General features: G+C 37.9%; 1 protein-coding gene across 4 annotated transcripts in view; it reads left to right on the top strand.

Annotated features, from left to right (window-relative positions):
- Positions 1 to 737: 737 nt before the first annotated feature.
- LOC104263377 (neurabin-1) overlaps positions 738 to 25,485 on the top strand; it is a 43,940-nt gene continuing 19,192 nt past the window's right edge. For all 4 annotated transcript variants that reach the window (XM_059820410.1, XM_059820408.1, XM_059820409.1 and 1 more), the window contains exons 1-12: positions 738 to 2,594; positions 14,599 to 14,731; positions 15,226 to 15,346; positions 15,859 to 15,963; positions 16,137 to 16,257; positions 16,739 to 16,882; positions 18,734 to 18,787; positions 20,584 to 20,813; positions 22,465 to 22,561; positions 22,642 to 22,831; positions 23,649 to 23,800; positions 24,619 to 24,952. In XM_059820410.1, the coding sequence (XP_059676393.1) occupies positions 978 to 2,594; positions 14,599 to 14,731; positions 15,226 to 15,346; positions 15,859 to 15,963; positions 16,137 to 16,257; positions 16,739 to 16,882; positions 18,734 to 18,787; positions 20,584 to 20,813; positions 22,465 to 22,561; positions 22,642 to 22,831; positions 23,649 to 23,800; positions 24,619 to 24,952 (3,298 nt within the window). In that variant the 5' untranslated portion in view covers positions 738 to 977. The remainder of the gene's footprint in view (positions 2,595 to 14,598; positions 14,732 to 15,225; positions 15,347 to 15,858; positions 15,964 to 16,136; positions 16,258 to 16,738; positions 16,883 to 18,733; positions 18,788 to 20,583; positions 20,814 to 22,464; positions 22,562 to 22,641; positions 22,832 to 23,648; positions 23,801 to 24,618; positions 24,953 to 25,485) is intronic.

Here is a 25,485-nt window from a genome sequence, read left to right as displayed (position 1 = left end):
CGGCGGCGGAGGCGGCGGTGGCGGCGGGTCGGGGGTGGGGGTTGGTGGGAGGGAGGGAAGGAGGGTGGCTGGCGGCGGCGGATGATGGTGGCGTGGTGTGCGCGGCCGCTGGGCGGCCGGGAGCGCTGAGGGGAAGGAGCCGGCAGGACCCCCGCCCCCAGGTAGGCTGGCTCGGAAAGTTTGGGGCGAGGTGCCGGGCGGCTCCGCTGCGCGCCCCGCAGGCCCCGCGGCGCAGAGGCGCCGCCACCGGGAAGCCCCAACTTGGGGCCGAAACTTGCGGCTTCCCCCCTTCTGGGCAGCGCGAGGGCGCCCGGGCCCCTCCGCCCCGCCGAGCCGTGGTGCGTGCGGCGGGGTCCGGCCCGGGCCCAGCCTCCCCCGGGCGGCAGGAAGGGCCGAGCTCTGCCCCCTCCCCCGCCGCCCGGCCCGGCCCGGCCTGGCTCGGCTCTGCCCGGCCCGGCCCGGGACGGCCGTTGGCGGGAGGGGCGGGCAGTCCAGCGCGGCGGCGGGGCCGCCCGCCGCTGCCGCATCCGCCGCCGGAGCCGCCAGCTCGGTGCCCGGGCGGGCGGGCGGGCGGCGGGCAGCAGCTGGGTCCGCGCGTCCCGGCGGACACAATGGGCTTTATCCCGCGGGGAGGTCTCGAGCGGCGATTCCCACCCCGAGTTTCGGATTCGCGTCACACGCCGGCGAGGCCCCGAGTTAATGAAAACTCTGTCTCTCTGCAGATGGCTCTCCGGATACCGCCATCCGCGCTGGGGATGATACCCGATGAGGCCGTTTACGCGCTGTGATTTCTTTCTCACCACGTATGCTCCCCTGCACCCCATTTCAATGCGAGTGGGGAGGCTGGCCGAGTGAAAGGCTGCTTTTCGGATCTTCTGTGGGATCTGCTCTGCTTGGTGTTGGAGAGTGGAAGCTTTGTGCCTGGTAGTTGTCCTTTCCATTCTTCTTCAGGAGTCGAGGGAGCTTTTTGTCTGACAATGATGAAAACCGAAGGCAAAGGGGAGAGGACTTTAAGAAGTGCTTCTCCGCACCGAAATGCCTATAAATCCGATTTCCATGCTATCAAATGCTCTTTTGATGGCGTAAACAATCCTGAAAACACTTCCAACAAAACAGGCTTGCATCAGAAGCTGAGCACCTCTTCCAATGGAGGGGGAAATGACCCACACAGTCGAGGTAGAGCTGCCACTTACGGCAATAGAGTACACAAGATCAAAAATATGTTTCTGCAAATGGGAGGCTCTTCTTCCACACCCTCTTGTGAAAGCAGTCCACCTGCTGAGACCAAATTAATCAGCCGGGCCACGGCAGCAGAATACGGACCTTCTCCAGGTAGCCCATCTTTCTTCATTGTCCAAAAAAATAATCTTCTTAATACAAGTACTAGCCCCTGCAGCAGTTCTGTGGATTCATTGTTGGTGCCTCCTGCTGCTGACAAGGTCATCCGTAGCAACGATGAGGCAGACTTGGACAAAGTTGCCCTGGCAGAAAAATTTTCAGAGACCAGAAAGCTATTTGAGAGAAATATAAAACAACGGAGCTCAGTGGACAGATATTCCCCCAGCAGATGTGAAAGAACTGAGGATAAGAGGAGACACGGTTCAGCTTCTGATTGCAGCAATGTGGTGGACCACTTCAGTTTTAATACAGAAGCAAGTCTTCCAGTTGCGCTGGAGAAAGTTGAAAATCAAGGTAATGAGGAGTTGAAGCAGCAACATCCAAACAGTGGTTCCAAATCCTCCTTCCTGAATGCAGGGCCCATTTCTAGGAGGCTTGAAAGTTTTCTGGGTGACAGTGATACTGAAGAATCCAAAGAAATTTCCAAAAATGATAGTCTTCTGAATCGGGACCCTATGAGAGGCCACCACAGTTTGGATTCATCTGCTGTTGCTGAAGGATGTCCAGAGAAGGCTGTGTCCACCAAAGTGCCTGTGATCCTCGGAGATGAGCTAAGCGAGGCACTTGGAAAAGACAAAAGAGAGCAACTGGTACTTGAGAGAAGCCTGTGGGATGTGGGCAGTATGCCTGGTCAGGAGGCTCAGCAGAGATCACATAGCATTCTCTCTCGGGTTTCCCCCATAGAGGGAACTTGCACAGAGCTGGTTGCACAAAATGAAACCTCAGGGCATGAAAAAGAAGGTTTGGAGAAAGATCACATTGTTCAAGAGGATCAGGCGCTGCGCTGTCAAGTACAGGAAGGGAAGAGGAGTGACTACTCCTTGGAGGTGGTAGAAGAGTTTACGGAAGGTAGCGAGACCAGTCGGGAAGAAGAAAGAGGTGGGATGTCTGTAAGAGATGGTCCAGTTACAAGAGTTCAGGATGTTCTAGAGCAGGAAGCGGATACTGAAGAAGAGGAGCAAGTGGTGGAAAAGCAGAGCAAGAACTTCAGTGCTTTTGGAATAGAGAATGCAGCTTTTGATGATGACAAGGATATAGAGCCAGAAAACCAAGGGCCTGAAGGCAAAGAAATTTTGGAGGGAGAGGAGGAGGAGGATTATATGTATGGTAGTGAATATGAGGAGTTTCCTGGACTTTCTGAAGAGGAAGATCCTGAGCCAGACCGAAAAGTCAAGTTCTCAACAGCTCCTATCAAGGTAAGTACATTTGAATTTTCTTTATTTTTTATTGTTTTGCAGTCAAAATACCCAGGAAATAATTTTTTGTGGTTTTTTTTCCAAGCTCTAAAAACCCTTAAAAAGTGTAAACTTACGGCTTTTATTCAAATGGAATAAGAGAGAAGTTATAAATCTTCTGAACAAGAGAGAAGTTATAAATTAGTCAGAAATTATTTCTGAATCACAGCAGCTTCATAGGATAGTCAGCATAGTGAAACAAGTGAGATTTTACTTACTGGACATTTTCAGGAACACTAAACTTTTAAGAATAAGTGCAAACACATGACCTTTAATACTTGCCTTCATTTATTTAAAATTGAAGCATTGCATTATGAAGGATTTTTTCAGTTTTACTTTTTGTACAAAAGTTTAAAAAAAAAAACCAAAAAAACCCAACATAGCAAACCTTCAGACTTATTTACAGAATTAACTGTGAGAAAATATCAAATGACTGGTTCCTGTTCAAGATTTTAGAATTCTCTCTAATAATAACCTTTTTTTTTTTTAATACTGGCTTGGTGAACATGTTTTAGGAGTGTTAACATGAGCATTTTGGAGTAAGGTAGTTGTGGAGGTAGAAGTGACAAAGTAGAATGAATAATGAGTAGTGTAAATTACAACGCTAACAAATTAAAAAGATTTAGGTGTCTGATCTTCCCCCCTCAAAAATACCCATAAAATAAGTCATTCCACAGCTCAGACTGTGTTTACCCATAGCCTTCTTGCAGACTTCAGTTATTGTGGTCTCTCTTAAAGTTTGGGAGAACTGGGAGATGCGGATCAGGATGGAATGGGAAACTGTCCAGGCTTTCTCAAGAATATTTTTCTTCTACTATTACATGAATGAAAAATTGCATCTTTAATAAACAATTTTTACACTGTGTTGGTACAGAGTCAGGACTCACTTTTACTGATCAGAGGGATGCAAAAATTATGTTGAATCCTGTACTTCCTGCAGTGGAGAGCTGTGATTTCCCAGTTTGCTAAAGACATGCCAGTGCTGTACCCCAGAAAACGTTTTGGGTGTGGCAAAATATGAGTTTTGTTGCATGTGGTATTTTTATAGTCTCTCCATAGACAGGCTGACTTTATATGGCTTTCTTGTAGTTGATGCTGCTTTAGTGGTGACCTGGAGCACTGAAGCGGGGGGAGTGCTGTTACTGGAAACTGCATAATGAGTCTGCTGAGGGCTGAGAGAGAGCCGGAGGGGCATCAGTCCATTTCCCTTGCATTTGTGCACCGAGTATCTGAGGAAAGTGCCGTGTAGAGTCTACTGTGTATGTGTGTGCGTTGGGTGATTGCTGCTTTCCTGCTGTAGGCAGGGTTTTACTGATCATTGCTGAAATCCTACTGAAGCAGCAGCTGTAACAGACTTTTCCTGCCTTCTCTGTTATGTCTATGCCAGACTTAGTTCAATGCATTAGTAGAAATCTCTGTGCCAAGTGTGATGGAAGCTCTCTTGTAGACAAAACTCAGTTTTTGGTAACTAGCACTGTTCAATTACAGCTGCTTCCCTGAAAGCCACATGAACCAACCTGTGCCAGATTATCAATTACACAACCGAGAGATGAATGGTTAGTAGCAACTGTTAGCAGTTTCCCATTAAAAATAACATAGTTGTTGCCATAATGCCCTGCTTGGATTGGCAGAATAAACTGTACTTAATAGCAATATGGTCAGTGAACTTTCTTTTTAAGGCCCTAAAATTGAAGCTTGTGATACTTGCCTGCCTTTATCCCTTTTCAGTGAAACTTGGCTATGTCTTTCCAATAATGGGTATAGGGATCTCTTTCTGTGTGTCATTTTCAATAGCTTTTTCCCCTCTGTTCCTCATGCCGAAGCAATGATTTCTTTTCCCTTGTCTGCCTTTTTGTTTCATATTTTCTCTGATACATAGTGGGAATGAGTCCTAGTATATGGTTTTCAGCTTTTGTGCTCTGTAAAATAAAGAATTCCAACTTTTTTTGCACTTCCCCAAAATCTTTTTTAGTAATGCACCTTTAATATCTCATTAACTTTTTAGAAAATCTTACTTTTACCTCATAGAAGGAAACCTCTCTCGTTTGGCTTTATGCATGGATTTTAGTGCATCTTAAGCTGGAAGAGGAAAAAAAGAAAATCCTGTGTGGTAGCAAAAGATTATTCCTGGTCCCCACCACAGCTTAGAGCAGTGCCATAGTGAGAATGTAACCTGGTAGCTTCTTTTTTCAGCTTTATTTAGACTAATAGGTTTGACTGAAATGTGAGTGCCATTCCAGACATCCATAGCCACTAGAGGAGAAGGTCTGTGTTTCTCCTCGTCTTTGACGCTCCTGAGAGAGGCCAGGCTGGCCTTGACGTTCTTGCTGTTTTCCTTCTGCATCTCTCTAGTGATTATGACGGAACCATCTTTCTTTTGCAGTTGCTGTTTAGCAGGTGTCTGATAGAGTTGGAGAATTCAAAACATTCAGAAGGTGTTTGGGCAAGAAAAAGCATGTTCTCAGATCCTCAAGGTTCTGCAGTGATAGAGCTCTGACCATTGTACTTGATATACCCAAAAGGGAAGTTGGATATGTGTGTGGGTAATGGATACAACTTATAGGCACTCTAGAAACAGTATTTATGCTGCAGCAGCAAAGAGAACTTGATTAATATCTCTTTTCCCAAGTTTGTAGTAGGTTGTAAAATTGGCAAGGCTTTTGAGTAAAAGGAGGCTGTGGAGCTCCCAGGGGATGTATAAGGCAGCTAATACTGTTAGCACTGCATCTGACCCATGCTGGAGATCCATAATTGTCGACATCTGTAGCAGGGCTTAAGAACATAATTTGATCTGATAATTTCAGGAAAGGTGGAACATAATTACACAAATACTCCATTATTTTGAGTTGCCCTGTGCCTGTGAAAATAAGCATAGATGAGACTTTTTAAAATAAATGTTTCAATTCTGTAGAAGCTGGTGATAAATGATGTCTGGGAAGATTTCTTACTTGCCGTGGGTGACCTGACTCTTTAAGTCCTGCTGCTGTTTGATCTCTGCAGACCTGAAGGAACATTATGTCTTGGTTGTTTGTTTTTCCTGCAGTAGTGAAGAGAGTGATACTGTACAGTTATTAGCAGAATTTCACAGACTGGGTTTGTGTTATGGTACATGAGCTATTTTTAGTCTCTTGTTGCCACATATGAAGCCAGTAAGGAATGTAAAGCACACTCAGCTGTCCAAGGTATTTGCAAGAGAACTGAATTTGTCTTTGTCTTGAAGTTTTCTGAATAAACTGTGTAAACAATCAGCATTACAGACAATGCAAATAATGGCAGGTAACTGTGCTGTCATCCCTTTATATTTCACTTTGCTTTTGTAATGTACAGATTAAACTCGCTTTCAATTATGTGATTACCTTGAAAGGCTTTAATTAACACAAATGTAATGACTGAGTGCTGTTTGACATTTGTAATTTTGAAACTTTCCATTGGGAAAACAAATGCCTGTTTCCAAATTGACTTCTTGAGATGTTTTTGCCTCTGACTGTGTCAAACTTTGCCCTCAAAAGCTTTAATAGCACTGTGACTAACTTCTGCAATGATTTATGATCCTTAGAAATTCTGTTGCTCAGGTAAACTGAAAAGATAGTACAGCTGCTATTTGCTTCCATAAGTCTGTTTAATTAGCAGTGTTACCCAGTTTATGTTGCATAGGAGTGTCAGTTCCCAGCTTTTTGCGCATAATACTTTAAGATTGTTAAGTCAAGGATACAGTTTAAAAACAAAACAACAAAAAAACCCAAACCCCAAACCTTCATAAAGGCTCTACTTTTATATTTGTGACAGTTGAGCAGAAGATTAAACTTATTTCTTAAATAAGGAAACTGAAAGCAGTTTCATAGCTTGTGTGTTGTCCTAACCGGGCAAGTATCAGCTGCTTCGAGAGAGTATAGAAATCTGTCATAATATTGTCATTTGTCTTGCATGTCGGAATAGAGCTGTTTTATGTATAGCTGGGACACAAACAGTAACCTTGTTCAGGCTGGCATACTCTTCAATCTTTTTAGAACAGAACTGCTTTCTGTGGAAGTTAATAAAGCAGTAAATGAAGATACATTTGAATTAGATTTCCTATATAACAGCATATCTGTAAATCCTTACCACTTCCAGGAGACGCACAATTTTTAGGTCAATGTGTAGTCTTCTGAACACGGTTTTAACAAAATGTTGCAGAGTAGTGCTTCAGCTTCATACATCCTCAGATTTTTGAACTGTAATTTCTATACTTACAATGTCACCCACGGAAAGGGATACAAAATACACTAAGTGGTGGAAGATACCCAAACCCTGGAGTTTCTTCAGTAATTAGAGAATTGATGGCTGCATAAATGGTCAATTGTTTGTCAACCATTGGTCTAGCATTTCAGTAAAATACTTCTGTGGCATTAAGAAACAAGTCTGTGACATGAATGTAGGTTGATCTAGGAAAATAGAGATTTGATTTGAGAGTAGATTTAAACAGAATTGACTTGTATGTGGGAAGTCATCGGCTTTTTTTCCTTGACACAAATAATGTAATGGTATTTCCATCGTGCTTTGTTTGGTATCTTTTGCAATGACAATTTGTTTGTTGTAACTCGTAGATTTTAATTGTTTTGAAGCTCTTTATCACTTGCATCAACATTACAATACTTGTAACTTAACAACTTTTCTTCATATTTTTATTTCAAACTTAAACTCTCCAGGGTAGTTTTCAGTGATTTTTCACGAAAAGTAACCCTGTTGTATTCTGCATGCATCTAAGAGTATGGCATTTCCTGCTGGCTAACTTAACAGTATGAGATGTTAAAAACATGGATACTAACTGGGGGAAGAAGGTACATATTTTCACACACACATGTGAAAATTTTGTTTGTTTGAGGAAAGATAATCTTTAAACTCTTGATATTTCAGTTTTCATAAACGTTAAACATTTATTAAGCCTAAACGCATTTAATTCTGTGTATAGATTTACCTGGTTTTAGAAAGTTCTGTATCCAGTATTTCTGATGCCTTTCTGGCCCTTGTTATGTTTTGATTTCATGACCTTTGTTTAGCTCTCCAGAAAGAAGCACTTTCAACTCAAACTTTCTTTGGCTTTTTTTAATCATACGTATTCTATTTTGATTTTTAGGTAATATTTGATTTCATGACCTTTGTTTAGCTCTCCGGAAAGAAGCACTTTCAACTCAAACTTTCTTTGGCTTTTTTTAATCATACGTATTCTATTTTGATTTTTAGGTAATATTTGATATATAAGTTTTACAATGGTAGATTAATTGGACATTTCAAGAGTTTTTGAATGAGAGTCCAGTGCCAGGGTATGGGGCTGTAAAGCAGAAATCTAAACCAGAACAGAAAAAGCAAATAATTTATTTTTATATCCTGGCTCACTGCTGGAGCAGCTTGACCCTTTACATTAATATATCAATGTATTTCTAACTGAATTATTCCCTGAATGCAGTTATACAACATACTAGCTGCCCTGTTTGATGTACTTGATGATGCTATAAAACGACAGACAAATAAGAGAACACTGAGGTTATGGATGTCAGGTGAGGTGACAGTGAGGATGACAGGTTATCCTCACTCCTTTTTCAGTCCCTCCAACTTCTAACTTCATAGCAGTTTCACCCGGATTTGACAGGGAAGAGAGAGATATTTTTAAAGGTATTTTTAAAATACTGCTTGGTTTGGGGAAAATTAGCACTTGTATCAGAGTTGCAGATTTGTGCCTTCACTGATGGCAGGGCTGCAGCTTTAGTTTAAGTTACATGTTGTTTTTGACTTAATGTTAGCTGATCACTATGCATGTCCAGCCTGTGCTGTGTTTTGCTCTGAGGATAGCTGTGGGGAACAGGAAGGAGGGTGAATAGGAGGCACTTGAGGGTTTCGTGGGAGATGTAGTCAGAAGAAACACTGAGGAGGTGGCAAAGGTCAGCAAAGATAAGCAAACTTATAGATGACAAGTTCATTACCTCAACAGTTAAGCTGCTGAAAGATTCAGCATCTTTTTGATGATGACTGCTGTTACTAGCACCTGAGAATGCTTAACCTGGACTGATAAAGAATGAACAGGCAGTAGCTGAAACTTGTTTGTAGTTTACCTTTTGAGAGATGGAAAAAATAAATTATCCCTTTTCATAACATTCTAACATAAAAGAGAAGGTGAACACTCAGAAGGACATCAGTAAAAAGAAGTGCACCTCTATTATCTGAGTACGTATTTTGTAATCTGGAGATCACGAAGGTGCAGTGTAGCAGAGTTTTTCACAGGGTTCTTACATTTTTATTGAGAAGTAAAGTATTATTCCAAAAGGCAACATGCAAATTCTTTAGATTTATTTCTCAATCATTTTCCTCCATCACCCTCTGATGTGTCTTGGTATAGTGACATGGTCCTTCTTTTCAGATCTGCGGTATTAATCATTACTAGTGACAGTATTACTGCAGATTACTTAATAGTTGATCTGATATGGCAGGGTTATTTTGTTGTTTCTTCTTACAGCCTTTAGAAAACAGCCAGGTGGACTATTTTTGTGTTCACTATTACTCTTTTGAAGTTCCTTTTACCAATTTGCTTGCTATTTAGATTTGGTCAGGTCAAGATTTTTGTTTTGGTGGATACTTAAGAAATACACGTCTAATTCTTCTGGATTGCCAGGCTTAAGTTGGTGGTACCAAGACACCTGTGAAGCTTATGGATGTTCATAATTGAACGACTTTCTTTATAGGCATAGTCTTTCAGGAGTCGAGATTTTTTTGGGGTCCCACCACTTTATGTGGTATTGGTAGTAGTTTTTGCCTCTTCTGGTCATATCCTATTTACATGGAGTCTGTCAGTCAGAGAGCGATGCTATCTGAACTGAGAAGGTAGTGGAGTACAACCAGGTCACAGCAGAGCTCCACTTCCACGGAGGGAGAACATAGATCGTCTCTCAACTTCTGCTCTGAATGTTTGAAATTAAATAAAATCAGTGCACCCAATCTAAATGGATGCTTTTCTCTGGCTTCAGTATTTCTTTCACTGGGATTTAAAAATTAAATACGTGAAAGTGAAAGAGTGTTTCTCCTTCTGGAGCAGGTAGCATAACCTGACTGAAACCGATACCATATTGCTTTCTTGCTCTCTAGCTAGCTCCAGTGCCTTTGCTACTGCAGTGAAGTTCAGAACTGGAGAATCAATTTTATTGGTTTTATTGAGAATTAAGTAGAGAATAGTGAGACTGGTAAAAAACTGGTTTATTTGTGATGAAATTATCTATATGAAATTGTCTGTACTATAAATCTGAAGCAAGGTTGCACTTACACCTGTATATAAACTGACTTGGTTGGGGTTTTTGATCAAGTCATGCAGTGCTACAGGATCAAGTGCAAAAGTGTGCTGAGCCTGTGTGTCCACCTGTTTGGTAACAGAAAATGCTACATTGAATGTAAGGGTTTATAATACTAACCTGTTTAACAGTTAGGAACGGTTCTGAATACTTTTTGAAGAAGAGTAAAAGTGCAAGTGTTTAAAAAAACAAAAAGTAAGCAAGGTATTTCTGTTTGCTGATGAAAGGATCTGATATCATGAATTGACTTAAATCAGGTATAGTAATTTTTCACTTAAAATATAACAAATAGTGGTGATAAAATACTAACTGTGTAGCCTTCGGAAACAGAGGGAAGAGTGGGTAGCTGTAATGAGATGTCTACTTTAACTGAAGAAGGAGATTGTAAGAGTAAACTCTAAAGTGTGCGTTACACTTCAGTCCTACTTCAGTGCTACTGTTTCGAATGATTATTCATGTTTGCCTGGGCACTTCACCTTTTGCCTGGCATCACAAAGGCAATCAGTTTGAAAAGCTGAAACTGTTATTATTAGATAATTTTCCTGCAGCCATAACTTGTGTTTTGAATGTACAGCTTTACTGAGTGTCAGTAAGCGCAAATGTTCAAAGCAAGAATTGTGTTTCAGAAGAAACATGACCCAGCTGGTGTAGTCATTGCTGGGTGTGCTGTCCAGGCAGGAGTGTCAGTAACACTTCAGTGCCTCTCTCAGCTGTTAAGTGTTACTTTAACTGCCTGTGCAGGTGTTGTGAGGCTTTCCAGCAAATACTGCAGTATTACATGAGAATTTTGAAGTGATGTTGATACTGCTTCTGTTCCAATTAGTTGGGAGCCCTTCTGGGCAGTTATTGATTTCTTAATCTTACTGTTTAATTACTTCTGTAATGTTCTGCTTTTGATCAGGCACAAACAAATCTACCTACTAGAAATTAATATGGGAGCGGAGGTCTTTGGACTGTGTTTTATGACTCCGTAGCAGTTTCATGCAAACATGTGGTAAATTAGTGTCTCTCTTCAGAAGAGTTTACCCTCTAACAAAATTCACATTCTACTAAAACTGACGTAGTTCTTAAGTAGAGCTTTTTATGTGCTGCTGAGAGTTTGAATTAAGAGAGGTCATAGTTGTTTTTTTGGTGATAGTTCTGTTTTCTTTGATAGCACAATGGTATGGAGAATGCAGTTTGTTCTGTCTCCAAGTAAATGTATTTGCTCTCCAAGTACTAAGTATATATTTGAAAATTTCCAGTTAAGTATCTTAACAATTTAATTAAAATAATCCTTAAAAATTCAGCCCTCTGTCAGAACTTTTTTGGATTCAAATTACTTTTATTCATTCTGAAGAAAAGAGGTCTTGAGTGTAAAAAGAAATTTCTTTGTAAGACATCAGGGTTTTTCATCATTTATTAGCTTGAGTAGATCCAGAAGTTATTAATGTCAGGTTAACCTTCTGGATATATAACAAGCTATAGTAAAAGTCTTGTAAAATGCATGTGGCTTCCACAGTAAAATTCATCTAGTTTCTACTATGTTGAGACAATAACTTGTTTGCAAAAGTGTATCTTTTAAAAATACTACTTGCACGCTAATAATTTTATGATCTCTGGCTAGCAGTCACTTTTAAATGGTAAGATTAGAATTTCTTTTGTCCCTAATGTGTTTGATTCAGTGGCTAAACTCTGCCAGACACAGCGCAGGGGTGAATTGTGTTTAGCTTTCTCATCAATCTTCTAAACTGTGTAACTTGTAACTTACATTATTTATTATCTACATTTTAACTGTGTTTAATATTACTTTGGCTACTTGGCAAGAAAAACTTTCTGAGCAGTTCTGTGTTTTCTGTATTAGTATCAACAATTTTACCATTTCTGTCTCATAAAAGATGAATACCATGTTATGATTCCACATGTACACAATAAAAATTTCTGTCTTTTGCCTTTGACTTTTTGGGCCTTAGGTTTCTTAGTGTGCTCTTGCTTTTCTCTTTGTATTGCAGTGTTTTGCTTCTGGTTATAAATCAGTTTTGCTTTTCCTCTATTCTTTGTAAATTCATATTTTTCCTCAAAATTATTTTTCTGAAGTCAGTGGGGGTTTTTTCTTACTGTTTTGAAAGAGCTGTATCTTGTCCTAATTGTGGCATTATGGTTTTTAGAATATTGCCTTAGATGTTTTCACACGCTTCCCATCTGTAACTTTAAGGAGAAGTATGAATTCTTTCTCTTAGTGGATTAGTCAGAATTGATTTCAGATAGTTTTTTCTCAAAGAGTTAGTGTGCTTAAATATTAGTAGTCTTCATTTGCATATGTATGTTTGTGCTATTATTATTTTATGTATAGCAACTATAAACATCACTGGAATCTAACCCACTATTAATTTTTAATTCTATGATCCATTCCAGGCAGATGATCAATCCCTATGATCAATTTTGTGTCAAAATGGGCAAATTCCATGAGACTTACAAGTACAAGTACTTTTGAGTTGGAAAAATATTTAATACTTTTTAGAAATTCCAGAGGTATTTTAGTGCTGACAGCCTAAGACTTGCAGCATATGTAATGTGATGTGTTAAGATGGTGCAATTTTGCTTCCCCCCAAATTTCCAGCACTTTATTGTTGTGTAAGGAACTGATCATCACTTTGCTAATGTAATTCTTCAGCAGATAGTGACTACTTGCATCATCTTCTGCGTTGTGAGTTAGACCACTGAGTTATAAAGAATCAAGAAAATACAGTTGTCAGTGTCTCCAAAATGGACTACTACAGTTCTCCACATTTTGCTCATTCAGCCATTTGATGGTTAGTAATCTTTAACATTTTAGACATATTACTAATACTAGATCATACATACACTTACAAATAAGCAAACTTGATTTTTTCGTGCCCTAGTATTTGATTTGTTCTCAAGAACAAATGAGAAAATATTCTCATTAAAAGGTTATCGTTTGTCCACTCATGAACTTTTTATTATTGGCTTAAAATTCATCTTATTATCATAACTTGACTATATTTTTTGAGAGATCGATTTTTCTTTTGGAATGGAAAGGAACCAAACTAGATGGGGTTTGTTCCAAAGGGAGAATAGGGCTTCATGAAACTCTAAAGCTTCTACTTCATACCCTGTTTACTGATGGGGGGGGGGGGTGGTGCGGGGGGGTGAGGAGCAGGATTAATTTAAGAACTTGGCCACCTTTTTCTGGTAGAGATAGAATAAGAATACTTGAGACCATTTGGATCGTTTTCTTTGTCTATTTTGCAGATTTTTCTGTAAAGTTTGTGCAAGACATATCGTAAGTGCAACCCTCGTCATCTTTTTGTGTCTAGTTATTGCCCACTGGTGTCTGTATGATGGTCCAAAGGAGTTTATTAGTTTATTTACCTTTATGCAAGACTTAGGAAGAACAACTTTTCAGGAAGGTTCTTTTGTTGGGGGAAACATAAGACTTCAGAGAGTGGGTTTCTTCCTTCCCTTTCAGCCAAGTGGGTATGATCTTGCTTGCTTACTGGACTGCTATATGGCCATGCCATGTTTCTGGAGTAGCTGTTTTGCAGGGTTTGGCAAAGAGTTTGTGAAACTGTCCTCCACCTGTAGTCTGGAGGTGAAGCAGTAAGCTCCCCATGGGAAACATTGAGTTTTATTAGTTGCTTTTTTGTAATCTGTTTCAATAACTGTTTTCCTGTGTCTGAGGCTACTGCCATGCGGAGCTAACACCATATACTAGCAGATACAAACTCACTGGGAAAATATTAATTACAGCTAATTACAGATAATTTGGTCTTATTTACGTGATTGCAGCTACCTGTCTAGGTAGTCTTAGTAGGAGAATGCAAAAGTTGCAGAACTTAATAGGCCAGTGTAAATTAACTTTGTCAGCACTGCACGTTCTTGATTAGGGTGATGGCTGTGGCAGCTGCAATCCATAACTGTTTTTTGTCTTCCAGTGATGTTGAGTAAAACACTCAGTTCCTGCAAACCTTGTTTTTCAGATAAATGGGGGGTGGTGTATTATTTTTTCCTTTTTTTTCTAACTTATGAATTTAAATACAATTAATGAACATGCTGATAAATAAAATTAACCCTCTTACATGTAGATCATTCTTCCTTTCTAGATTTCTGTCTTAATTCATGTTGTTTGTTTATCTTTTATTTTTAACAATTCAGAAATTCAGCTGGAGTGATTACTAAAAATAGTAATGTATGTAACAAGGCATTTCCTTTTCCTGGGAAACTGTGTGATTCCTTTGCAAAATCAGAGAACTACATCTGTTTGAAGAAGTGCAATTGGCAGATGGTATGGGGGGAGGGAAGAAGAGAGGAAGAAGGATTGGGGGGGAATGTGGTCCTAAAAAAAAAAAAAAATAAAAGTAACACTATATCAAAGAGGACATGACTGATTTCCTTGACCGATTTCTTTTAACTATTTGGTGCATTTACAACACAAAAAGTGTTTAGGGAATTGTTTTGAAACTTCTAAGATTTTATTTCTGTGCAAGTTGGAAACTGGCTTAGAGCAGCAGTATTTATTAAATGGTTGGTTATTTAGACAATGGGTTCTCTAAAAATACCACTTTAATTTCCTTACTGGTTTTCTTTCAATTATATCATGTTTGGAAGGGGGTGGGAAAGCACTAAAAAAAGTTTTCTGTTACCTTTCTCAGGTTTTCAGTACTTACTCAAATGAAGACTATGATAGACGTAATGAAGAAGTTGATCCTGTGGCAGCCTCGGCTGAGTATGAACTTGAGAAAAGGGTGGAAAAAATGGAAGTGTTTCCTGTGGAAATTGAAAAAGGTGCAAATCAAACCTTGAACATTTGCAAGAGATACTATGCGCACAAAAGATAAAACAATTTTAAACTGTATTTTCCCTGAATTTACGTCTCAAATTTTTGAGTGTGTGTTCAGGCTGTCATTTGTGGCTAGTTCTGTTGAATTTAGTGAACTTTGACTGGACAGGCCAGACAATTCAAATTGTAATACTTAATTGAAGTTAGGAAGGCTACATTACTGAGTGACAGATCTGCACCAAAATATATACATTTAATACATCTTGCTATCTCCTCCAGATACCATGAAGCTTTGAATCTAACAGGCAGTCATAACTACAGAACAAAAAGGCTTTAAGTAGTATCTAGATAAAAAAAAAAAAAGACGACGACAACATATTTTCTAAGTGAATTTTCATATCCGTTGTGTGGAAGGACTTGGAACACTTTGAAAAACAGCTCACTACTGCTAAGTGTTACATCTTGTGTTATGCGGCTAATAGATTTTTTAATCCCTTAGGTGACAGTGGTCTGGGCATCAGTATTATTGGAATGGGAGTTGGTGCTGATCAGGGACTGGAAAAACTAGGTATTTTTGTAAAAACAATAACAGATGGTGGAGCTGCTCAGAGAGATGGACGGTGAGTTTTTAATTTAATTGTTTATGCTTTTTACAAATTTCCAACTGAGCCCAATTGTTTTCATTGGATATGCTAAATACTGTGAATAGAAGTACAAAAGCTGAATGCAGCTGAAAAAATATTACATTCCTGCTTTATGTAAATTTTTTTAAAAGTTTTTTTATTTAATATAGGACACTTTTGCAAAATAAGCTTAGGTCTGCTTACAGCATATATGAGAAAAGCTTAGAATGTGCCCATGTGTAACAGTGCCACAAAAATCATGTTGGCACCCCAGGACACCAATCAGTGTGTAAACAGTGTAAAAATATCAAGGCAAATACCATGTAAATTTTAATTGGTGATCTGTATAGTAACTGAGGATTGGGAGATTGTTTTTAAGCAGTGAATTTCTTGGGACTCAGAATTTCTCATTATAAATAGTAGTAAGTTTTAAGTGATACTTTTCATGTCAGAAATCTGTCAAGCCAAAATATTTTTGTTGAACTGATAGCTAAGCATTTATTTTGCAGAATTCAAGTAAATGATCAGATTGTTGAGGTTGATGGCATAAGTCTAGTGGGAGTTACTCAGTTCTTTGCAGCCACTGTATTAAAAAACACCAAAGGCACAGTGAGGTACGTATGTTTTCAATGAAGTAATACTTTTTGTTATTTTTCATTAATGGAGAACATGAAACTGTAATCTGAAAGTTTTACAAAGACGTTGTTGAAGACAACAGTATGGCAAACTACTTTCTTAAGCAAATCTTAAGCTTATTGCTGCAAGGTAGTTTGTTTTTCTTCTGTAGGTTTCTGATTGGGAGAGAGAAGCCAGGGACTCAGAGTGAAGTAGCCCGCCTCATTAGTGAGACCTTAGAGCAAGAGAGATGTCTGTATGAGCAGCACTATGTTCATGATGATACAGAGCAGGTAAAACATCATACATACTTACAGATTTTTAAAAGTACATGATTACCGCTACATGCAATAACTTATGCAAATGGAATAAATGTTTTCTGAATCAAACTGAAGCAAAAAAAGAATAAAACAGGCAGCTTGTTAAAAACAGAAAATGCAAACTTCATATGTTACTATTATCAAGGCACATGATTGTCACTACTTGTTACACTTCCAATTTATCAGTAATCCAAAAGATATTTTTAATTATCTGCTGTGGCTTGTTTTGTGCATGGCTTACTTAGCTCTCTTTTGTGGAACTTTGAAGGTGTTTGCAAGTCATCTTTAAAACTTATCATATATATATAAGAAACTAAAAGGGAATAGTAACTAGTTGAGAAAAGTTTTGCAACTATTTAGATTCCTTGATTGTGTGCTTTTGTTATTGCTGCTACCATAATACAAAGTGTGTGTGTGTGTGTTACAGAATGTCATGATTTTCCCCTTTTGTCAGGATGATGACTATGATGATGATGATGATACATATGAGTCACATTTACATGGAAAATCTGTAGAAGTTTTTGATCTTCCTGAAAACGAAGATATCGGTTTACCACTGGATATGGATTCAGCGCAGTCTCTTCTTAAATTTAAAGAGGTGTGGTAGCAGTTTCTTAAATATTCTTTGTGATCCACTGGGGAGCATCTGAACCTTGTAAGATTTGGATATCATCTCCTTCATGTCCCCCTCATTGTGGTTTTGGGTTTGTTTTCCCAACATCACCAATAAAAACAACTGTGGTAAATGTGCCTTGAAATGTAGGTCTTCTGTAATTTTCTGATCCCAGCTTACCTAAACATGTTTTTATTAAACGGTCCTTTGATTTAAATTAAATTTAAAAAAAGCCCTTGGAAACAGGCATTAGAACCCAACACCACCTCCCTCCTTGTTGTGGTGTCTGAACATTGCATTAAATAGATATGATGCTTCTCTTAGTTAATTTTTGGCCCATTGGACTTTGCATTTATTTGCTGCATAGTAGAATGGCTTTAGCTGTGGGTGTGACTATGGGGGGACAAGTATGCCCATTCTGAGTAGCCTCAAGTGTTGTGGTTAGATCTTCTTCAGGAAGACAAGAAATATGTATCTAATCTCTTGCTGTAATCCCTGAAGCCTTCTGGGAAATCTCTGTGTACATAAAAGCACATGATTCTGTAGATAGGCATGTTGTTGACTTGGAGGTTTTTTTCAGGTGATCCTTTCTGGGGTTTTTTATGGTGTATTTTTTGGAAGTAACGAATTTGTAAACCCAATAGGGAGTTCCAGACTGTGAATCCCAGCTTAACATAATTGGAAAATTGGGTTCCCTTTTCCCAAGGTTTTTATAAAGGAGCGTATTTGCTTTATTCAGGTCTGTGGAATATAGTCAGGGATGTAAGTGGTGCAGTCTTTGGCATTTAGGGGACTGGGCTTCTTTGGTAGATTTAAGTCCCTGTCATTTTCACTCTGGAGGAGAAAAAATATACTGCGAAGAAAACTGTTTCATCAGATGCCATTTGTGCATACATCAGCTTATTTTTATAAAGGATCAGTATTTTGCGGACCTCCTTAAGTTTTGCTCTCTTGATAACATTGAGGAAGTTGAATTTCAGGCTATTGATCACTAAAGAACATTTACAGTTTTTCTGGGTTAGGAAGCATAGCAGCAGGCTACAACATCTTTTCATATGCACTGTATTTACTTGGGATACAATTAAATTCTCAGCTAGAATCATTACTATGCTGTTATTAACACAATCTAAATAAAGAATAATCATGGATTCATTTGTTTTAATGTGTGTTTGGTGCACTATGCCTTGGAAAAAAAAAAAATCCCGCCAGGGTTAGAGACGGAAAGCGAGATATGAGAAAGAACTAATAGTAGTCAAAAAATGTGCTTTTGCACTTGTATGTGTGCTGTTTTCTTAAGATGTGTTAACAATAATCTTTACATTTGGTTCAGGTGTAGCCTTTATTGATTGCTAATAATCCTATGAAGATTTGTGGTGTAAAGTACAAGGCTTAACTTTAAAACAAAGTCAGCACGTTTATTTGTAAGTGCTGATAAGTAAAAATATTTAGTACTGTTAAATTTATACTTGTTTCTGTGTACCAGTTGTCATCATAAGTGCATTCCTGCCTTTTCATTCTTCTGGCACATTGAAACATTATTTTAACCTTCTCACTTCTCTTACTGTATAGACAACAATGTGGAATTTTTAACTGTAGGTGTCCATGTATTGGTTTTTGTACCAAATAGAATACCTTGGAACTTTTGGGTTTTGATTTGAGTTTAACTTTTTTTTTAAATAAAGCTCATGATCACTTCTCCTCTAACTGACAAATAATTTTATGCTGCTGTAAAAATGGTTTGAGGAAGAAGGGAATCATGGACAAATACTTAAAACTAGCATTTTAAGTGTCATTTTGTGTGTGCTCATACTAATTTTTTTTGTTTGTTTGTTTCAGCTACAATTAAAACATGCAGTAACAATAGCTGAAGTGAATCAACTGAAGGAGAAAGTAAGTTTTCAAAGAATCCTATTATTTGGTGGTAGGGTTTTTTAATTTTATTTCTACCTACGATTTTTACCAAGAAAAGGCTGAATGCAGATGGCAGCAATCTGGTTTAGGCCTCAGGCTCTATCTACTCTGTGTTATGCTAGACAGGCATTTCTAAGCTGAAGAGCTGTGCTGAAATTAAAACAAACAAACAAAAAAACTCAACAAGAAAAACAACACAAACAAACAAAACCCAACCCCAGAATCCCTCCTGTGTCATTATAAAATGAATGCTTCAGTATTACTGCTTAGAGTAGAACTGAATATAGTGGAGTGCTGCATGAAACAAGCTCCCAAACAAATATGAGAACATTTTCAGTGGATAGAACTTGTCTTATTTGAGTATAGATTTGGCACTTACAGACAATGTTTTGTGGCTGACTTTCTGTTACCAGAAAGTTATTTCTGTTACTTCGTTTCCCCTCTTTTCCCTCCTCAAATTTCTGACCTGCCCTGGGCAGAGCATTTTTTCCAGCTTTTTTTTTTTTTGGTGAGGATTGGTTCAACACTTCTGCTTTCTCTGAGAAAGGGTTTCTTGTTCTTTTTGCTGCTTTTTCCAATGATGGAGATCTGTGCATGGCCTTTTACTGGAAATACTTGTTGTAGGTGAGCAGCTTCTTTTATTCCATTGCCCTTCTGTGTTGCCTTGCTGAGAAATGTGTACCCTAGGACAAGTTGCAGCACGCTACTGGGGGCGGGTAGCAAGTGAGGAGGGGATAGTGCTTCAGATTGCAATAATTTTGAATAACAGTATCTATTGGGGTTTTTCTTGCACTCTGCAAATGTTCAGAGCTCCAAGTGTAGAGAGGCAAGGCAGCCAAAACTGCTTTGTGTTCTTACGGCAGTTCTGACTTTGATTTCTGACAGTGCTCCTCCTCCTTGCAGTATTCTTGAAATTTGGCCCAACTGGATTGCTAAAAAGCTGTTAAGTTGTACTAACACCAACATTTTTACTGCCCCATTTTTAATTCAAGAAATTCTTGGTCCTTTCAACATCTCTGTTCTATCAGCAGGTGATCTTAACTGGCTTAAAAAGCAGTGATTTTCTCAGTGTAAATGGTCTTCCCAAAGAAGGAGGCATGGACAAACTAAGCGGTATCCTGCCTGCTCACTCCTCCAAGGCCTGGAGAACTTCATTTGTTAATATTCCCGTTTATAATGTGGCTGCTGTCAAGCTGAAGGAGCCCCATCCGTTTCCTTTGTTGAGGGAATGTTTGGTGTTTTCATGCATTAGCCCCAGGAAAGCAAACCATGAGTATATCATGATTTATTAGGAAGACCAACGTCTTATAAAGTACCAGGGAAGGTCAGCTGGTCTCGTTAGCTTTATTCAACAAGCTAGGTAGCAAAGTAGTAGGTCAGGGAGCTTGTCTTACACAGGTTAAGATTCTGTATCTCCAGTTGCCTTTGAAGGTAATCAAAATAGGCCTCTCCAGAGGTATTGGGATATGGTGAGATTTTGAACAAGTGAACATAAGCTAACAATAAAGGTCTTATTCATTTTATCTCTTTAAAAAGAAGCAATTCTAATGAGGAAGTAGTAAAAGAGTCTGGGGTTTGAGTTATAAACTTACTTGGATTAACAAGGGTTGGAAGAATTAATATGGTTTTTTTTTTTTCAAGTTCACTGTCTTGTTTTAATATTACTGATAAGTATTTAATTGTTATTAGCTAGTCTCTACTTAAACATGTATAAACAACTGTGTTTTATTTCATCTTTTAGTTTAGATTAATTCCTTAAGTATTAATCTTTTCAGTTAAAAATTGTTGAAGCAGAAAAAAATGAATGGAAACTAAGTCGAACCCAACTTCAGCAAAACTTAGACGAAAGCAAAGAGAAAATTAAAAAGTTAGAGACCTACTGGTTAGAGGCACAGAGTTTATGCAAAACAGTAAATGAGCATCTTAAAGAAACTCAAGAACAATGTGATGCCCTTGAAAAGAAATACAACAAGGCCAAGAAATTGCTTAAAGATTACCAACAAAAGTAAGTACCCCAAAATACCAGGTCTTTATTTCTTGCTTGTATGTTTTGTACATTGTGGGGAAAACCGACAACAATACATAGGGTTAGGATTTGCTTAACACACTTTCTTTTCATTTGTCAGAGTTTAGGGAAGCAGTGCGCTATACATGCTGAATTCCTCCATACCTTAAGTCACCAGCTTCTGGAAAGGTTGTCCAAAAATTTTTGCTGCTGCTTTTGATTCTAAGCTTAGGAAAAAGGTTTAATATTTTAATGACAAATTTTTAAAACAACTTAGTTGAGAAACTGTAATGCATCTATAGTTTTGGAAGGACTACTTGAAATTTGGCATGAGGTATTCAGCAATACCTTTTGCTGTTCGTGAAAAACCCTCTAGCTTTGACCAACTTAAATGTTCCAGATAGGGTAGGCATCAAAGGATATATAATAAGAGCCAGATACATGTCATTCAGTCTGAGTTAGGGGTTATATCTTGCAGGGGGAGTAAAAGGAATTATGAGAAAAATTGAGAGTTTGGGATAGGTATCTAGCCCATCAAAATGGCAGCATGAAAACAGTATCTTCAATCTGTTAACAGGTTTGGGTTTTTTAATAGAGGTAATACTGTTTATTAGATACAACTGTGTAAGACTTGCACACTGTTGTTGTCCAGTTGTGTCTATTTGCTCTGCATTTTTTCATCTTAGCTAAACAAGAGCTAATTGCAAAATACTTAAAAACGTGTTTTGCTAATACAGAACACAATTGTTGCTTTTGATAGTTACCATAAGCATATAATTCTTTTGTCTTCAATTTCTCCATTTGCTACTTATTTTTAAAGGCAGTTTGCATAATCTTTTGCTCCACATCCAGAAATGTTACTTTTCACAGTGAGTTTTTGTGCTGTTTGAGCTTTTTAAAGGTCTCCTTTCCCCTATCCTCCCAAGCTTATCCGCATGGAGGTTCAAAAGTACGTTAAGATGACTGCTAACATGCTGTTTTCCATTTCCTCACTGTTTAGCAAATTCCCATTACTCCTTTGACTGCCCCTGAAGCTTTTGAGTTTTGTGTAGATGTTCTACATTTATTTTCTGGTTTCTTATGACTTGCAGGAAAAAGCAGCTTTTATTTTTTTTTTCCTTCCTGTAAATCGTTGTTTCTTTTCGTAAAATGCAGCCATTGGGTGGGATGAACCAAGTAGAAACTTGAAATGCAATTTGGCTTCCTACACAGAATCCTACCATACCTTTTGGAAGGAAAATACTGTGCGTGCATGTATCGTGTGGAAGAGAGTAAGATGTAATGATTGGAGTCCTGCATATATTTCACGATTTAAATGCATATACAACTTGCTTACCACTTTTAAAGGTAGAGAGATGGTTGTAACTTTGTAGAAAATGTGTTGCAACACATCCTTTTTCAGCCCAGAGTAAATTCTAGTGTCATATGTATTTTCTTTTGAAGACAGTAGAAGCATAAAAATACATAGGTCATTTTGTGACATTACAAGGTTAATGAATCAGTTATACCTTACAGGCTGATTATTTTTTTTTCCCAACGTTTACTAACAATGCTTTTTAGTAAATGCAACTGTGCATATTTCTATTTTATGTATTTTTCTAGATTTCTCTGTATTGCTGTTTCATGTATATGTATATATTTCTTTCACCAGAGAAATAGAATTTATGAAAAAAGAAGAGGATCATTCGAGGCTACTTGAAGAGAGAGACCAGAAATACGCAGAACAGCTGAAAATATATCAGGAAAAAGTAAAGCAGTATTATATTTTGAAATAAACTTCTGCATTCTTGGAGAGTTGTATCTCATTTCTGAATTTTAATTCTTGCAGATTTCAGAGCTTGAAAGTAAATTAAAAGTATATGAGAGAATGCCACATATGTTCGGAGGTGGCAATTTATTGGAAGATGGCTGTCAAAGTCCAGGCCAATATAATGAACAGTCAAAGATAAGAGAAGAAAATGAAAATGAAACAGAATCAATAGAAGAAAGACTGAATTCTTCAGATATGTTAATTTCTGGTAAGTAGGTTGTAGGATCTTTGATTTGCATTTAACAAAATTTAGGAGGAGTTATATGTGTAGTGGTTCTTTTGTTGTCAAAAAAAATTGTTTGCTATTTCCTACTGACTGGGTAAATGTTTGACCTGAGCCAGTGTGGATATGTTTGTTTAGGTCCCCCAACGTTTTCAGTATTGTAGTAATGTATTTCTTAAATGCTGAGGGAAAGGGGAGATAGATGGAGAGATATCCATCTTCACTGTTCCTCAGATTCTCTATTAGTGAAACCGATAATGTTAGTGGGACTAAAAAACTGAGATACGTCAGTTAAAATCCCATTGATTTTTTTAAGCTATGATTTACACCAAAACTTGCTGATTATTATTTTTATTTGTCTTGTAATTTTATGCCCAGAATGTTATAAAATATCAGATAGTGGTTCAAATGAGAAGTGTATTTTAAAAAGATTTGGTATATGCTTATGTACTTTGTAAAGAGTTTCTGTCTTAAAGAACAAGGATAGAAAAATACATTTGGGGCACAAATTCTCATCTATTTGAGAATAAAATTCAGTTTTCACACCATAATACAATTAAATCCTGATGGATTTTTGTTTTAATTGAAGAAATTGGGTAGAAATATATTTCAAATTAATTAGAAATCGCTCTCACAATATGTTAAAATATTGTGGTATTATGTAAAACAGTATTTTCATATGGTAATGATTAACACGTAAAATAATTCTGATTTAACTTCTGAATATTTTTCTGGGCAGTGGGTTGGAGAACTTGCCTACTGGTTTTCTTCTTTTTTATAACAAAGTACATACTTGTTGCAGATTTTGATGCTTTTCTTGGAGATACTCCCAGATTAGACACCAGTGCCCACAAAGCAAAAGCTCAACTTGCTTTGAAAGTAAAACGCCAGCCACCTTCTCGATCAAAGCTGAAAGAATCTCTTGGGGCTGGACAGCAGGCTGCAAATCTACAGGTACCAATATTGGTAGATAATTACACATTCATGAGCCTGAATGTATGTTCAGTTTTATCTGTATTTGCAATTTTAAGTGTTGTCTATGCTTCATTCAGACTGTGCCAAAGCATCATATTTTTATGCTGTATCAAGTCAAAAACCCTGTTCGGGTTCATACTACATATGTGATCTCTGACATGCTCTTTGTGGCACAGTTAATTTGAAGTTAGTAAAGAAGTATGCAAGCTTGTTGTATTCTACTTACTGAAAGATTTTGATATGGTGACAGTGGTATGTTGTGAAATATGCTTCTCTATCTTTTAATTCCTTCATCTGAAACAAGTTAGTTACCAAATTTCTTCAAAAACTAAACACTTCTGAAATGCTTTATTTTTCCATAAATAATCATTTAAGTCCACAAAAAGTATACCAGTAAAATGTTCTAGCGTGTTTCTGGAAAAAGGTTGAAGAATTGAGGTGTATGTAGTCGGTATATGAGAGAGCCTGTCATAGAGGGAGAAGATTGAACTACTTCAGTTAGACTGAAAAGTGGTTGCATTGAATTGAAATGGCCAAGATGTACCAGAACATTTCTGACTTGCCTAGAGAAAGATGATTTGGGATATGCAGAAAGATCTGTATAGGGGTGGATAAAGGAAAGCCTGTAAAAGCAGCTTCGTGTGATTTAGATGATATCTACAAGTGATTAAGTTAAAATTTTCTGAACTGTGGAAGTTTGTGTGTAGCATAGCATATCCTTACACCCTCATAAAAGATCAGATACTAAATGATTACATGTCATGCTTATCATAAAATAACTACTGAATTTGTTGAAGGATGAGGATTCAGAAGATACTGTTCTCAGCAGAGAACTTTCCAGTCTGTACCTAACCAAGACCTTAGAAACAAGTGAAAAATTAACTCTCCCACGCCTGGATGACATAGATCAAAAGAGTGAAAAGCCTGAACAAACAGAGAGCACAGAAAGTCCTCTAGAGTCAAGTCCTTCTGCTTCCACGCACTCTTCTCCAGTACACAAACCAAACAACGAAAATAGCGCAACGACCACTCGTTCACTTCCTACTGAAGAGATGGCTCCAAATTCTCCTCAAGGGTATCCCAAGAATGTTAAGCAAAGAGAAGCAAAAGGGAAAGGGAAAGATGCCAAGGGTAAGACTTAAGGGTTTATTATTATTTTAATCCTTTGGGGTTAAAGTATTACAGATTTTAGATATAAATGAATATTGAACAATAAACTACTTTAAGGAGAAATGAATTGACTACAAAACTAATTACCTGTTCTAAAACCACTTGTTAACTTCAGGAAAGTTTGAAGTTGGCAAAAAAGTATGCAAGTTCATTGTATTCTATTTTTACTTACTGAAAGGTTTTGATACAACAGTAGTATGTTCTGAAATACGCTTATCTATCTTTTAATTCCTTCATCTGCAACAGGTTAGTTACCAAACTTCTACAAAAACTCAACATTTCTAAAATAATTTAAAGCGCCAAGAATCTAAAAGATGCCTGCACAATAAATGCTGTTTCAATTAAACAGTTACAAAAAGGAATGGATCTAAGTTGGTTTGGTAAAAGCTCAGACCTATAAATCTAGAGAGTCTAAATGGTTGCCTTGACATAAGCTAGAGGGGAGCTAAGTCACTGACTGTGGATAATCAGTAAAGGTCCTAGCACATTTCTGC

Source organism: Gavia stellata, chromosome 8 (assembly GCF_030936135.1).
Source record: "Gavia stellata isolate bGavSte3 chromosome 8, bGavSte3.hap2, whole genome shotgun sequence".
NCBI classification, from domain to species: domain Eukaryota; kingdom Metazoa; phylum Chordata; class Aves; order Gaviiformes; family Gaviidae; genus Gavia; species Gavia stellata.
The sequence above is the reverse complement of the archived record's forward strand: the minus strand, read 5'-3'. Positions and strand labels throughout refer to the sequence as shown.